At 39.5% G+C, this 13,921-nt stretch overlaps 1 protein-coding gene across 3 annotated transcripts in view; it reads right to left on the reverse strand.

The window, feature by feature from the left end:
• Window positions 1–873: 873 nt before the first annotated feature.
• The window catches only part of PLEKHB2 (pleckstrin homology domain containing B2), a 69,100-nt gene continuing 56,052 nt past the window's right edge, over window positions 874–13,921 (reverse strand). For 2 of the 3 annotated variants that reach the window (XM_032412838.1, XM_032412820.1), the window contains 2 exons: window positions 8,069–8,177; window positions 874–3,626 (listed from right to left, as the gene is read on the reverse strand). In XM_032412838.1, coding sequence (XP_032268729.1) covers window positions 3,490–3,626; window positions 8,069–8,177 — 246 coding nt within the window. In that variant the 3' untranslated portion in view covers window positions 874–3,489. The remainder of the gene's footprint in view (window positions 3,627–8,068; window positions 8,178–13,921) is intronic. The other variant, XM_032412828.1, reaches the window with a different exon arrangement.

Consider the following 13,921-nt stretch of genomic DNA (forward strand, 5'->3'; position numbering starts at 1 on the left):
GGGGTCAGCCTGGCAGTAGATGGGGACAAAGTCAGGCTGGAAAGGGGAAGGGCTGTGGTCTGTGTATGGAGTGTCTACCCTCCTCCACATCCAGAAATGGTCTCCAGGCAAAATTCTGGAGGATTCTTCTCTAAAGAGGTGAAACCAAGAGACCCAGGGCTTCTAGTATGAGATTCTTCATCTTAAACTATAACATGCAACCATGTATCACCATTTAATCAAAGTCTGCAATAGGTGAGGTAAACAGAAAAACTAGCCCAGAGGAAACCAAGGTAATTCAGGATCTAAAGAAAATTCAATTTTTAAAAACAACAAAAAACACAAAATCATGCACCCCAAAATACTGGAGAAGTTACTGAACCCACACTGCCAAGTGGATCTGGTTGAGGACGATGATACCGTCAGTTTTCTAATTCTTAGAATTACTGCACATGCCATTCATATGTTCTTGTGGAAATTATACCTTATTTATATGCACGCGGCAGAGAGAGAAAGAATGTACTTTAGTATCAGATACAAACCCATTTCACTTACTACCTGTGTGCTCCTGAGACAAGTATTTAACTTCTGAGCCTCAGTTTCATCCAGTATAGCCTGGATGATACCTGCCTTACAGTTACTTCAAGACTTTAATGAGTCATTGTTTTCTGATGTGGTAATGCATTCCCCAGCACTTAGGGCATTCTCAGTAAGTGCCATTCTTATTGCCCATGATGCAGCAGAAATAGCTGACAGTACGTTACTGTAAAATAACCGAAAAAAAAAGATTGGTGGTTGCCAAAGTGGGGGGTGGGGAGTGGGAGAAATGGGGTAAGCTGGGTTTTATTTTTTAGTTCAAATAAATTTTTAAAAAAATAAAAGTCACAATGAAACATGCTTTATGGTTAATCATTTAATGTATTAACATTTTCACTTATAAACATACAATTTGCATATATAGGGAAAAACAGGTTCTGTGGACACAAGAGAATACACGAGACAGGGAAGCAATCAGAAAACAGATCAATTCTAGGGGGAAAAAAATGGACCTGCATTCCAAGCCTCTGTCTACATAAACTTGGGAAGGAGAAAGAAAAATGAAACAGGATCGTAACTGATGTAGAAAATAAAGTTGGGACATTCGTCTCAAACACAGGAACGTCTCCTTATGATCCAGGTCTTGGGGCCTGGCCTGTTTCAGGATGATCATCTGAAACACAGCCATTGGTCTCTTCCTTCTCTTTACTATGACCCTGAAGTGCACTCCAGGAATTAAAAGAACAATCAGATCGGCATGTGTGCAATGTCAGTGGCCAACTTCTTCCAGGTACATTATACAGAAGTACATATGAACGCGGAATGCTTATTCACACCTGAACAAGTTCCTTCCACCTCATCTAACTTGTTGATTTAGGATTACGTAAATTGAGGTGATCACAGAGTTAACATCTTTGGAAATTGGACCAGGGAAATGAAGTATCTCAGCCCATCTTTATAACTACTATGCATTTCATATCAGCATCAAGTCACTGGCAACAGTGAATTTCCAGGCTCAACTATGTCTGCCCAATCAGGCTGGCCAACAGGGTGCACAACATGTGCCCAAGCTTCAATTCACACCTCCCCTTCTGTCAGTGGGGGGACTCTGCTTCCTGTGCATTTCAGTGACATAACTTAGTAGTCTGTGGTTCCAGTAACTCCAAGTTCAAAATTAATACCCCAATGCAACATTAAAACTGTTTAATATTTTATTAGTAAAGCATCCAGCTCCAGTAATGACTACAATCTCAACAAAGCCATTCTTACTACATAGGATGTAAAATCGTAAAAGCAACATTTTTAACCATCAAAACCAGCGTTGTCACACATCATGTGGCAATTTTCTACCATCCCAAATATCCAAAGAGGTGACAGTCAAGTGCACCTCCTTTCAGCTAGATACAGACTCTACAGCAGCAGCAGGTTCACCAGAACTGTCCAGGAAAGGTCGCTTGGCAGATGGCTTCATATGCAGATCTATTTAAGTCTGCTCAGAGTTGTAATCAGCTGACCAGTAAAACAAATGAGCTATATAAGTAACTGGCCACAGAAAATAAAAACATTCTGTGGCACTAGGAGCGTATTTTGTGGAAACAGGGCCACACGGAGTGCGAGGACAGGGACTATTACTGTGCTAAATTGCCTTGGTAGAAGTACATTTTTTAAAGCATGCAGGACAGAAAACTGGACTAATTAGAAGCTTTAAAATTTCACATAAATAAGAGAAGTGCAGGATTATGGGTTTTCCAGAGCTTCACACATAGCTGGGGCTCAAAATTAAATGTTTAAGCTTCTCTGTGACACCTGAGTCAGGAATAAAAACAAAGCTGGCGCCCTGGTCAGGTTCACTAATATCTTGACAGCAAGTCATTCAAGTCCTTAGGCTTCATTTCCCATCTCTAACCTGAGTCTCCCCCACAGCCATGGTCCAAGAGCCCTCACTATGCCACCACCAGGGCTCCATGCACCCTAGTGCTTGGGGACAGCCACAGTGCCCCAGTCCACAAAACAGGACACCTGCTTTTTAACAGCCTTCAGAAGGATGGGAAAGAGCATCCTCTGCACAGTGCAATCTCTGGAGGCCTAACACAGTAACACTGTAAGTATGGCTCTCATTCCATTTTCCTCACCATTCTTCTAATAGCACTTTCTCAACAGGTAGAAAAATAAGCTATAAGTAGGCTGAGGTGGCAATAAAAATACTCAAAGCAGACACTAAAAACATAATGTCTCTGAATAAAGCAAATCTATCTCCACAGACTTGTAACTGTTTTGCCTTCTTCAAGTTTTAAAGGATAAAGCCCTAAAACTTTGAGGCTTCAAGTCAATTCCTAATGTGGGATATTTTCCAAGTATCACTACCAAGAAAACAAAGAATAAAATGAAGAAGCATCATTTTAAAGGGGGGGGGGGGAAGGGAGGGCTGCCCCTCCCCCATCATCCTGAGCAGTCACTGGCCCCATAGATCGTGGGAATACCAACCCCACTGCCTCAGGGAAGTTCCTGAGAGCTTACCAGCTCATAATTCCTGAAGTTACATGCAGCCAGTTCTGATCTGAGGCTTGAAAGTTTGATATTAAACAGAAAGAAGCTGCAGTTCTCCTTGCCACATAACTCACTCATACATCACCATACTATTAACATAACACTAAAGTAAACTGTCCCTTAAGCACTACACCTAACTGAAAAGAAAACGCCTTTCAAAACAGGTATACTCAAAATAAGGTATTCTGAGAGTTCTATAAACAAACTCCTGGAATGAGCCAGTGCCCCAGAGTCATGTTTTAGCTAAACAGAAATCAGAAGCCTTCTCTACAGTACGTGTATGGATTAGTTATAACTATGTTACCACTTTCAAAAGAACTATTCAAACTATTATTAAAAACATTTATCACCAACAGAAAACACCCTGCAAATTATAGTATTGCACACAGGGCATCAGAAGCTATGCACATCCAGATCTGAAGGACTCTAGAAGACCCAGAACAGAGACCCTAAGGCCATGCCCGTGGCTGCCCCAGCCAGCATGCCCAGTGCCAGATCACTGTCGCTGTCTCGATACCGCTCCCGAATGATGACGTGGTTGGCAGGCTGTTGTCCATAAAGTCCTAAAAAAGAAGTACAAAAGCAGACGTTGTAAGGAGCAGTTTAAGTCCAACATTCCCTCAGAAAGACAGTGTGTCCTGAGAATGGTAAAGGCCACATCTCCCTGCATGTGCATCCCTCCTGCTGTCTTCCTCTGGAGAGGTATGTGGGGTGGCTGAGTGGTTGCTCCCCAGCTCTCCTCCACCAAAGGCTCAGGTGACAGTTTCTAAGACTATACCAAGAGGAAATCAAGGTGCTCAACTTTCCAAGGTCCAAAGCCCCAACCACTGCAAACAGCAGGATCCTCATGAAGCTGTAAGCTCCAGCTTCCAATGTCCACTTCTGCCTTCCACATCATGCTCATTAGTATGACAGGTAGATGGGGGAGAGCGTGGGAGAGACACAGAGCCTACAGACAAGGTGAGAGCCAAGAATCTGTACCTAAAGCTAAAAATGTAAAACCCATTTGAAAGCTAATTAGTTTCTTGATATTCATGCAAACCATTTTTAAATTAAACCTTAAATCCGCTAATACAATTCACTCTTCATTTTTAATCATGTCCTTATGGGGGAAAATACTTAGAGGGAAAACTTCTAAAAAGCAAACTTTAAACACATTTAATATTTAATTTGCATCATTAAAGTTTACAACTGGAAATGTATCACTGAACAAAGAGAACATCTTCTGTACTTCACAGCTACATTGTCTAACAGCTAATGAGCTTTAAAATTACTCAAATATAAATAACGTTAACTTTCCTCCCTGACCTGCTGTTCCCTTAACAATTCAGTCCTATGGGAGCTAGAAACTAATCCAACAGTAATGTATACATGTAGATGAAAACCAACAGCAAAATAAGATTTATAAATGCTCATCACTCTAAGCATTTACAGTACTACAAGCATTTACATGTACTGACTCACTTAATCCTCACAATATCCTTGTGAATTGAGTTTATTATTATCCCCATTTTACCAATGGGCAAAAGTGAGGCACACAGGGGTTAGAGGCTGTTAAGGGCATGCAAACCCAGGCATTGGGCTACAAAGTGTGCACTCATAACCACTAATGCCTCAAACAGACGGAGAAGGATAGGAGAGAAAAAAACCCAAAGCCACAGAGGAGTAGAAGGAGACCATTATAAACCTAAGGGCTGATCAAGTACAGGTAACAGCACTGGAAGTCAACAATCTTTTACACAATGTTTAAATCTCAAAATTGGTGAACTGTAATATTTACTTTCACAGCCTTGAAAGCTAAAAGTTTTCAATTAGGCAACTGTAACTATGAAATGTAGGATAGTAGAAACTAGTAAGCTGACTTAATTAAAAGATCCCTTAGACGATCTAAATCTGCATTCCCCTCAGTAGGTTACACCAAGGGACACCCATACCACATGACCAGGAGAGCCCTCTCCTGCAGCTCGTGCTCACCTCTGCTCCTACCAAGGAGGGAAGTCCTTACCCAAGTCAGTTGGGGACATTTCCAAGTTGTACTTATTGTAATTACCTAATAATTTAACTAAGCTTTACATAAATGGTCAAAATGTGAATGTGAAACAGACAGATATTATTTCCCCAAGATAACTAAATTAGATACTTTAGGGAAGACTAAATAAAGGCAGGTAATATTTACAAATTACTATTAAAGCAAGGAACTGAGTAAATTATAGAAGAATCACAAAATCTGGCCTTCTCATTTGTACTTGCCAAGGGAAACTGCAGGGCAAAAATGCGTCATGAGTACAGTCTCTACAAGACAGAAAACTCCAACCAAAGGAGCCAACTCAAAGCAAAGACCTAGAGCCTATATATCAAAAGACAGTTGAACAACTGTCCACTAATGTGGGTAAATCAAAACAGAACACTTATAGTGTGTACACAGCACCCTTTGTATTTGTTAAATTGGCTGACTGACCACTAGCTCCAATCATATTACAGAGAAGGCCTTGGGGCACCTGGCTGGCTCAGTCAGTACAGCATGTGACTCTTGGTCTTGGGGTCTTGACTTCAAGCCCCACATTGGGTGTGGAGATTAAAAGTAAAATCTTTGAGAAAAAAAAAAAAAGAGAGAGAGAGGCCTTTATTTAACCTGCTCTACAAAGGATGAGGATGTCTATGAACAATGGAAGGCAGTATGTCATGAAGTTGGCAAAGCACCGGGGTATCTAGAAGAGCTGACTGAGGAGCTCCAGTATGGTTATCAGCACAACACTACCGTGGAATGACCACAAACCAACTCGCCCCTCCAGAGCAAGTATACCTGCTAGCTGGTCACAATGCTAATGCTGAAGGACGACCTACTGACTCTGCCATTTGCAGCAGTATCTTGAGGGTGCCCACTGAGAGTGCTATCTATCTCTTTTCCTATGAGGCAAGTCAACAGCAAAGACAGAATCTGATTTACAGAAATTCCCTTCACAAGTACTTCTGCAAAACTTCAACTCTTCTGAACAGTAAGAAACAGCTGAGATTACCCCAGTCTGGAAGTCTGGCAGCTGAATAAGAAAGAGGCTAGCTCTCATGGCTTGGTTAGGCTAGGGCTTAAAAACCCACCACCAACTCCAAGATAAATGGGCAAAGAAATCAAATTTATAAACAATCATACCATGTTTATCTTCACCAGTCATCAGAGAAAAGTAAACTAAAGCCACCTGACAATCCACTTTAGACCTAAAAACTTTTAGAGCTAACAACAATAGGAAATCTTTCAGGACAACTGAGAAACCAGTGTTTCATGAACTCCTAGTGGTGTTAGAAACTGGTAAACTGTTCTGAAAATCAACTGGGTAAATGGTATTAAGATTTATTGTCATCTTTCAGATGAAATGATACCCGCAAAACAATCCGGAGATAAGGAAAGGAGATGGAGGTGAAACAAAATCAGGCATGATGTAGTGTCTGAAGCTGGTAATGGACAAATGACAGTTCATTAAACTATTGTCCCTACTTTCACATGTTTGAGAACTTTTATAAATTTCAATGGTACCAAAAGAAATATAAATGTCTATGCCCCTTTACATATTAACTTAATAAACACAAATAAAAAATGTATTCTAAAACATATTTAACAGGAATGAAAAAGAAAATCATTAGATGTTTTAAGTAATATCTACCATTGCAAACAGGAAAAAAAGAAAGTAAACAGCCAATACTAGAAGATTCAACTAATGATATACCACCCAATATGATAATATGAAGTCATTAAAAATTACTTATGGAGATTATGTAGCACTCTGGATAAAATACGTAAAATTTTTAAATGAGAAAAGAAATGTAAAAAGTAATATATGACTGCAAAAATGAAAAATTTATTTTATATGGGAAAGGTAATTCAAACAAAAATAGTTGTGCTAAGATCACAGGACCAACAAATACTTCATTTTTTAGCATCAGCATTTTATTGGTTTTCAACTTGACATGATAAAAAGTCAAGCAAGCAGAATCCCTCATGGTCCATGCTAGTTGAGCAAACCGCATCAGACTGCAGGAACAGATGAGCAGAAATACTCTTGTATTAGGTGCTAAATTAAAGTATGAGAAACCAAAGTAACCACCAATAATTAGAAGGACACTTTGACTCGGGGCTGGTGACCCCTGGGCCTCCCTGTGGCATTAGCATGAGTGACCACTTACCTTTCTGATAACAGATTCTCCTTCCACTGCTTCTGTGTTAAGACATTGCACTAGGTTTGCTCACAACCTCCTGATTTCCTATCTCTCTCTGAGCTCCGGGCTCTTGTTCTAGGCTATTCACCAGCTCATTCTCTTATATGTTGATCTAACATGCCATGTCCCCTGCAACCTGCCCCTGCCTAACTTCTCCTGCTCTCCCGGCATCTGGGTGTGCCCTTGCTCTTCAGTCCATCAGTCACATGGCTCTCAGCCCCCTCGCCCTGACTGCAGGCTCCAGCCTCATGGCCAGCATTCTCCTACACCTCCACCTTAGACCTCACACTGTCCAAACTGCACCCAGGACTTGATGCTACCCACACAGGCGAGTTACTCACATCTACAATCTTTCTCAGGTAAGGTGAAAAACAGAAAAAGTGCATCAAAAGCCCAGAATAAATATAAGTACCTTCCAGGCCTTTACTTCACCTGCAAAAGGGAATATCACCTGAGTAGTGATAATTTTTGAAGGACGTTACCAAAAGAGAAAAATAAGAGAAAGTTATCCCTTAAAACTGGCCTCTTAGTTTGGTTGCTCCATAATATAAGTGAATACCAGTAAGTACAAATTCTCTCCTTGGGAACAAAACTAGATGCAATAGTGAAGTTTTTAAAAGCCTACTCTAACTTTCTAAGATAGTATAAAAGTACATAATACTTTTTATTTTAAACCCAGTAGCAGATCTATACCAGAAACATAGCTCACTTATCCTTAAACTAAGAAATACAAATCTTTCAGGACTCATCTACCCACTAAATGAAGAGAAATAAAGAATGGAAGGAATGGAGTTACCTGCATATGGGTACTGGTAGGGTACAGCATAAGCCTGCCCGTTCGCAGCATAGACAACTTGAGTTCCTGGAGGGTATACACCACTGTATGGACCATAGCCATATGCCTGCTGAAAAGAAATAGGCCCATCAGAAATACAATTTTGAAATTCAGCATCAATTTGTAATAAAAATTCTCAACAAAGTGGGTGGAGAGGGAATGTAATTCAACTTAATAAAGGTCATATATGACAAGCCCACAGCTGACATCATATTCAATAGTGAAAAGTTAAAAGCTTTCCTCTAAGATCAGGAACAAGACAATAAGATGCCCACTCTTACCACTTTTATTTAACATCATAATCAAAGTCCTGGAGAAAAAGAAATGAAAGGCAAATAAATTGAGAAGTAATAGGAATAGTAATTGAGAAGGAATAGTAAAACTGTCACTATTTGCAGATGATACGATATTATACCTAGAAAACTCTAAAGAAAACTACCAAAAACCTATTAGAACTAAAAAAAGGAATTCAGTGAAGTTACAGGATACAAAATCAATATATACAAAACTGTTGTGTTCCTATACACTAATAACTATCAGAATGACAAATTAAGAAAACTATCCCATTTACAATTATATCAGAAACAGAAAAACCTAGGAATGAATTTAACCAAAGAAGAGAAAGACCTGTACACTGAAAGCCATGAGACACTGAAGAAAAAAAAAAAAAATTGAAGGAAACACAAATGAAAAAAATATTCTATGCTCATGGACTGTAGAATAGTTAAAATGTCCATACTATCCAGAGCAATCTACAGGTTCAATGCAATCGCTATCAGAATTCCAGTCGTATTTTACCCCCAGAAACAGAACGAACAATTCTACAGTTTGTATGGAACCACAAAAGACCCCAACAGCCAAAGCAACATTAAGGGAAAAAACATCAAAGCAGGAGACATCATACTCACCAATTTCAAACTGTATGACAAAGCTACAGTAATCAAAATAGTATGATACTGGCATAAAAACACACAGACAGATCAATGGAACAGAACAGAGAGCCTAGAAATAAACCCACACATACATGGTCAATTAATTTATGACAAAGGAGTCAAGAATACACCATAGGGAAAGGACAGTCTCTTCAATAAATGGTGTTTGAAAAACTGGACAGCCACATGTACAGAATGAAACTGAAACACTATCTTACATCATATATAAATTACTATTGTTTTGGGGTGCCACAAACCACACCCATAAAATGGGCAAACTTAATTGATAAATCTTGTGTGTTCTGACTGCTCCACCAACTACTAGTTCCTGTCTCTCTCCCTCTCAGGCCTTCCTATTTCCTGAGACACAACAATATGGAAATGAGGCCAATTAATAACCCTACAATGGGTTGGCTCAGTCAGTTAAGCATCTGCCTTTGGCTGAGGTCATGATCCCAGGGTCCTGGGACCAAAGCCCTCAATCGGGCTCGAGCAGGAAGCCTGCTTCTCCCTCTCCCTCTGCTGCTCCCCCTGCTTGTTTGTTCTTTCTCTCTGTCAAATAAATAAATAAATAAAATCTTAAAAAAAAAACTATAATGGTCTCTAAGTGGTCAAGTGAAAGGAAAAGTCGCATGTCTCTCTCTTTAAATCAGAACCTAAGAATGATTAAGCTTAGTGAGGAAGGCATGTGGAAAGCCAAGACAGGCCAAAAGCTGGGCCTCTTGTACCAAGCAGTTAGCCAAGTTGTGAATGCAGAGGAAAAATTCTTGAAGGAAATTAAAAGTGCTACTTGGGGGGTGCCCGGGTGGCTCAGCTGGTTAGGCATCCGACTCTTTATCAGGTCATGATCTCAGGGTCGTGAGATGGAGCCCCACATTGGGCTCCATGCTCAGTGCAGAGTCCACTTGAGATTCTCTCTCCCTCTCCCTCTGCCCCTCCCCCTATTCATGTTCTCTCTAAAATAAATAAAATCTTTAAAAGTGCTACTCCAGTGAACATACAAATGGTAAGCAAAACAGCCATACAGCTAATATGGAGAAAGTCTGAGTAGTCTGGATAGATAGAAAATTAAACCAGTCCAACATTCCCTTAAGCCTTAATCCTGAGCAAGGCCCTGACTCACTTCAATTCTGTGAAGGCTGAGAGAGGTAAGGAAGCCAGCCTAGCAGCAGAACCCCCTCTAGCAATTTTCAGCAGTTCCAGGAAGGAGAATATGAAGGACTAGGAATGTTGCTGGGTGGGAAGACCCTGAGGTCTGAGACCTCAGCAGGTGACTGGCAGTCTTCCAGCAGCACATGTCTGTGAATGGGCATTGCGAGACATGGGCAATGGACCCACCTTCACTGACCAAGTGAATGACTGCTATATTCTGGGAAATCTGGAGACAAAAGGCCCAGCCTTCTTTACGAGCTCACAGGTGGGGGAGGGGAGGGCGAGGAGGACAGATGCTTACAGACAATTACAATTACTGTTGTCATGTGACAAGTACTGTATGTGGCACAAGGGAGAATAGGTTGCTGCTGTCAGACAAATAGCTGCATAGTTTAAACCTGTCATCTTATAAAAACAGGACACAGGAGTTACGCTTCTGGAAGATGGCAAAGATGTAGGGAACAAAGATGTTCCCTATTCCTCCTACTAAGTACAACTGAAAACCCTGAACATAATATATAAAACAAACATAAAGAGACTCTGAAAGATGGCAAGAAGGTGGCACACTGGCTAGGGACCTCAGGACCCTAAGAAGGACAGATGGTGAGCTCCCTGGGTTTCCTTTTTGCCTCCTATATCCTCGACTAACTAAAGGAGAAGACAGGAACCAGTAAATACAGACAAAAAGGCCCCCAAGAAAAGCCTGCTCTCTCTACCCAAAAAACCTTGGGAGGAAAGGGGCAATCTGGCAAGAAAGACCATTTTTAGGCAGTAACTGTTCTACTCCAGTCCAACACTACAGAAATAACTGTGGCCCCACCCCAACTCCCACCAGCAAGGCCAAGTATACAGAGTGAACTTCCATGTTTGGCAGGCTGTAATAAGGCACCCTCTCCCCCCGCCACCCCTGTCCCAAGTTGTGTCAGAGAAGGCCAAGTAGGGAGCTGAGAATTTCATCCCTGCCAGATGGAGACCATGTAAGGAGCCAGAACTCCCACCTCTGTCCAGCACAAACCAGGTGCCCCTCCCAGACCCATGGGATGCAATCAGCAGAGACCTAGTGGAAAGCACAGTATCAGTGGAAGCTAGTGGGGAGCAGTAAAGAGGAACCCTCCAATTCCCAACCCTCCTGACAAGGAGGTGACAAGAAACCAAACCCCTGGGAGTTTGGCTCAGTGGAGAACCTGCACGTCCATCCCTACATGGCAGCAACAGAGTAACTCCCTCTTCACCCACAAGAACAGCATTGGAAGGAAGTACACTAAAATATAAGATTTAAGTAAGATTCAGTCTCATTAATACTTAAAATGCCCAAGTTTCGATAAAAAATCATTTGTCCTATCAAGTATCAGGAAGATCTCAAAATGAATAAAACAACAAAAGAGATTTTTAAAGATTTTCTCTTATCTGAGAGTGAGACAGAGAGCACGAAAGAGGAAGCACAAGCCGGGGGGAGGTGCAGAGGGAGAAGTAGGCTCCCCAATAAGCAAGGAGCCCGATGCGGGGCTCAATCCCAGGACCCCGGGATCATGACCCAAGCTGAAGGCAGACGCTTAACTGACTGAGCCACCCAGGAGCCCCTCTAGGAAGCTTTTTAAAGCAGCTATCATAAAAATATTTCAAAAAGCAATTATGAACACATCTGAAATACATTTTTAAAAAGTCTACGCAAAAACAGAAAATCTCAGGAAAAACAATGTAAAGATATATACACATATTTATATATTTTCAAGATATAAAAAATAAAATGAAAATTTGAGGAAAAAAATTATATAAAAAATACAATAAGTGAGCTTAACAACAGAATAGAGATGAGAAAAAGAATCAGTAAACAGGAGTATAAATTGGAGAGAAAAAAGACTGATGAAAAGAAAATGAACAGAATCTGAGACGTATCTAACATTCATGTCATCAGTTTCAAAAGAGAAAGGAGGTGGGACTGAAAACACATTTCAGAAATAATGGCCTAAATTTTCCCAAATTTAGCAAGAACCATAAACCTACATATTCAAAAAACTGAACTAAACAAGATAAACCTCCCCCAAAATCCATACCAAAACACATTATAGTCAAACTTCTCAAAACTAAGCACAAAGAAAGCAGCTAGAAACAAACAATGCACTAAATACATGGGGGAAAAAATTTAAATGATAAGATTTATCCTCAGAAACCATAAAGGCCAAAGAAAACAGCACACACTTGCCAAATGTTCAAAGAAATATCAACTCAGAATTCTACACTAGTGAAAATATCCTCCAGAAATGAAGAAGAAATCAAGACATTCTCAGATGAAAGAAAACAGAATCTGTTGCCAGCTGATCTATCCTAAGAGAATGGCAAAAGGAAGTTCACTAAACAAAAAGTAAACAATAAAAAAAGGAATCCTGAAATATCAGGAGGTAAGAAAATATGGTCAGAACAGAAATACATGTAAATATAATAAACTTTTCTTCACATCTTGACTTTTCTAACAAGTCTGACAGCTGAAGCAAAATTCTTTTTTTTTTTTGAAGCAAAATTTCTAACATATGGTCCTCATATATAAAAGAAATGTGAATGCTTGACTTTGAAAAATATGTATTTATGAATAACGTAATAACTAGAACCACCACTAAAAAAGAAATACAAAGAGATACACTCAAGAAACATTATAGATAAATCAAAATGCAATTTTGGGGGTAACTGGGTGGCTGAGTTGGTTAAATAAGCGTCCAACTCTTGGTTTGGGCTCGGGTCATGATCTCGGGGGTCGTGAGATCGAGCCCCACTCTCTGCAGAGTCTGCTTTGGATTCTTTCTCTCCCTCTGCCCTTCCTCCCACTCACACACTCTCTCTTCCCCTAAAATAAATAAATCTTTTTAAAAAATGAAATTTTAAAACCTGTTCAAATAACTCACAAAAAGCTTAAGTAAAAGAACATAGAGAAATTAAAACAGAACTAAAAGAAAACAAAAATCAAAATGGCATACTTAAACCTAACATATCAAAAATACATTAAACGTAAATGGTCTAAATATACTAGCTACAAGATGAAGGTTTGTCAGATGTACAGGGAGAGATGACCCAATTATATGCTGCCTATGAGAAACTCACTTCAAATGTAATGGTATATGCAGCTTGAAAGAAAAAAGATGGAAAGAGGCACCATGCAAACAATAAAAAGTAAGCAGAAGTGGCTATATCAGTATCAGATAGAGCAGACATAAGACAGAAAAAAATTACCAGAAACAGAAAGGGACATTACATTATAATACAATTAATCCAGCAAGAAAATATAAAAAACAGAGTTGCACATATAAATTAGACAACTTATATGAAAAGGACCAATTCCTCAAAAAGTACAAATTACTACAACCCACTCAATAGGAAATAGAGAATAAACAGTCCTATAACTATTAATAAAATAGAATTTATAATTAAAAATATCCCAAAAAGAAATCTTCAGGCCCGGACTGTTTTATTGGAGATTTCTACCAAATATTTAAAAAAGAATTAACACCAATTCTATATAATCTCTTCTAGAAAAAAGAAGAGCAGGGAAACACTTCCCAAAACTCATTCTGTAAGGCCAGTATTACCCGATAGCAAAATAAGAGTACAAAAAAAAAAAAAAAAAAAAAAAAAAATAAAAAAAAAAATTGATGAAAAAAAATTATTAAAAAAAATTAAACACCTATTAATAATTAAAAAAAAAAAAAAAAACTGTCAGACAACTAGAAATGGAGGGAAC

Source organism: Phoca vitulina, unplaced genomic scaffold (genome assembly GCF_004348235.1).
Source record: "Phoca vitulina isolate PV1807 unplaced genomic scaffold, GSC_HSeal_1.0 scaffold1, whole genome shotgun sequence".
Taxonomy (NCBI): Eukaryota; Metazoa; Chordata; class Mammalia; order Carnivora; family Phocidae; genus Phoca; species Phoca vitulina.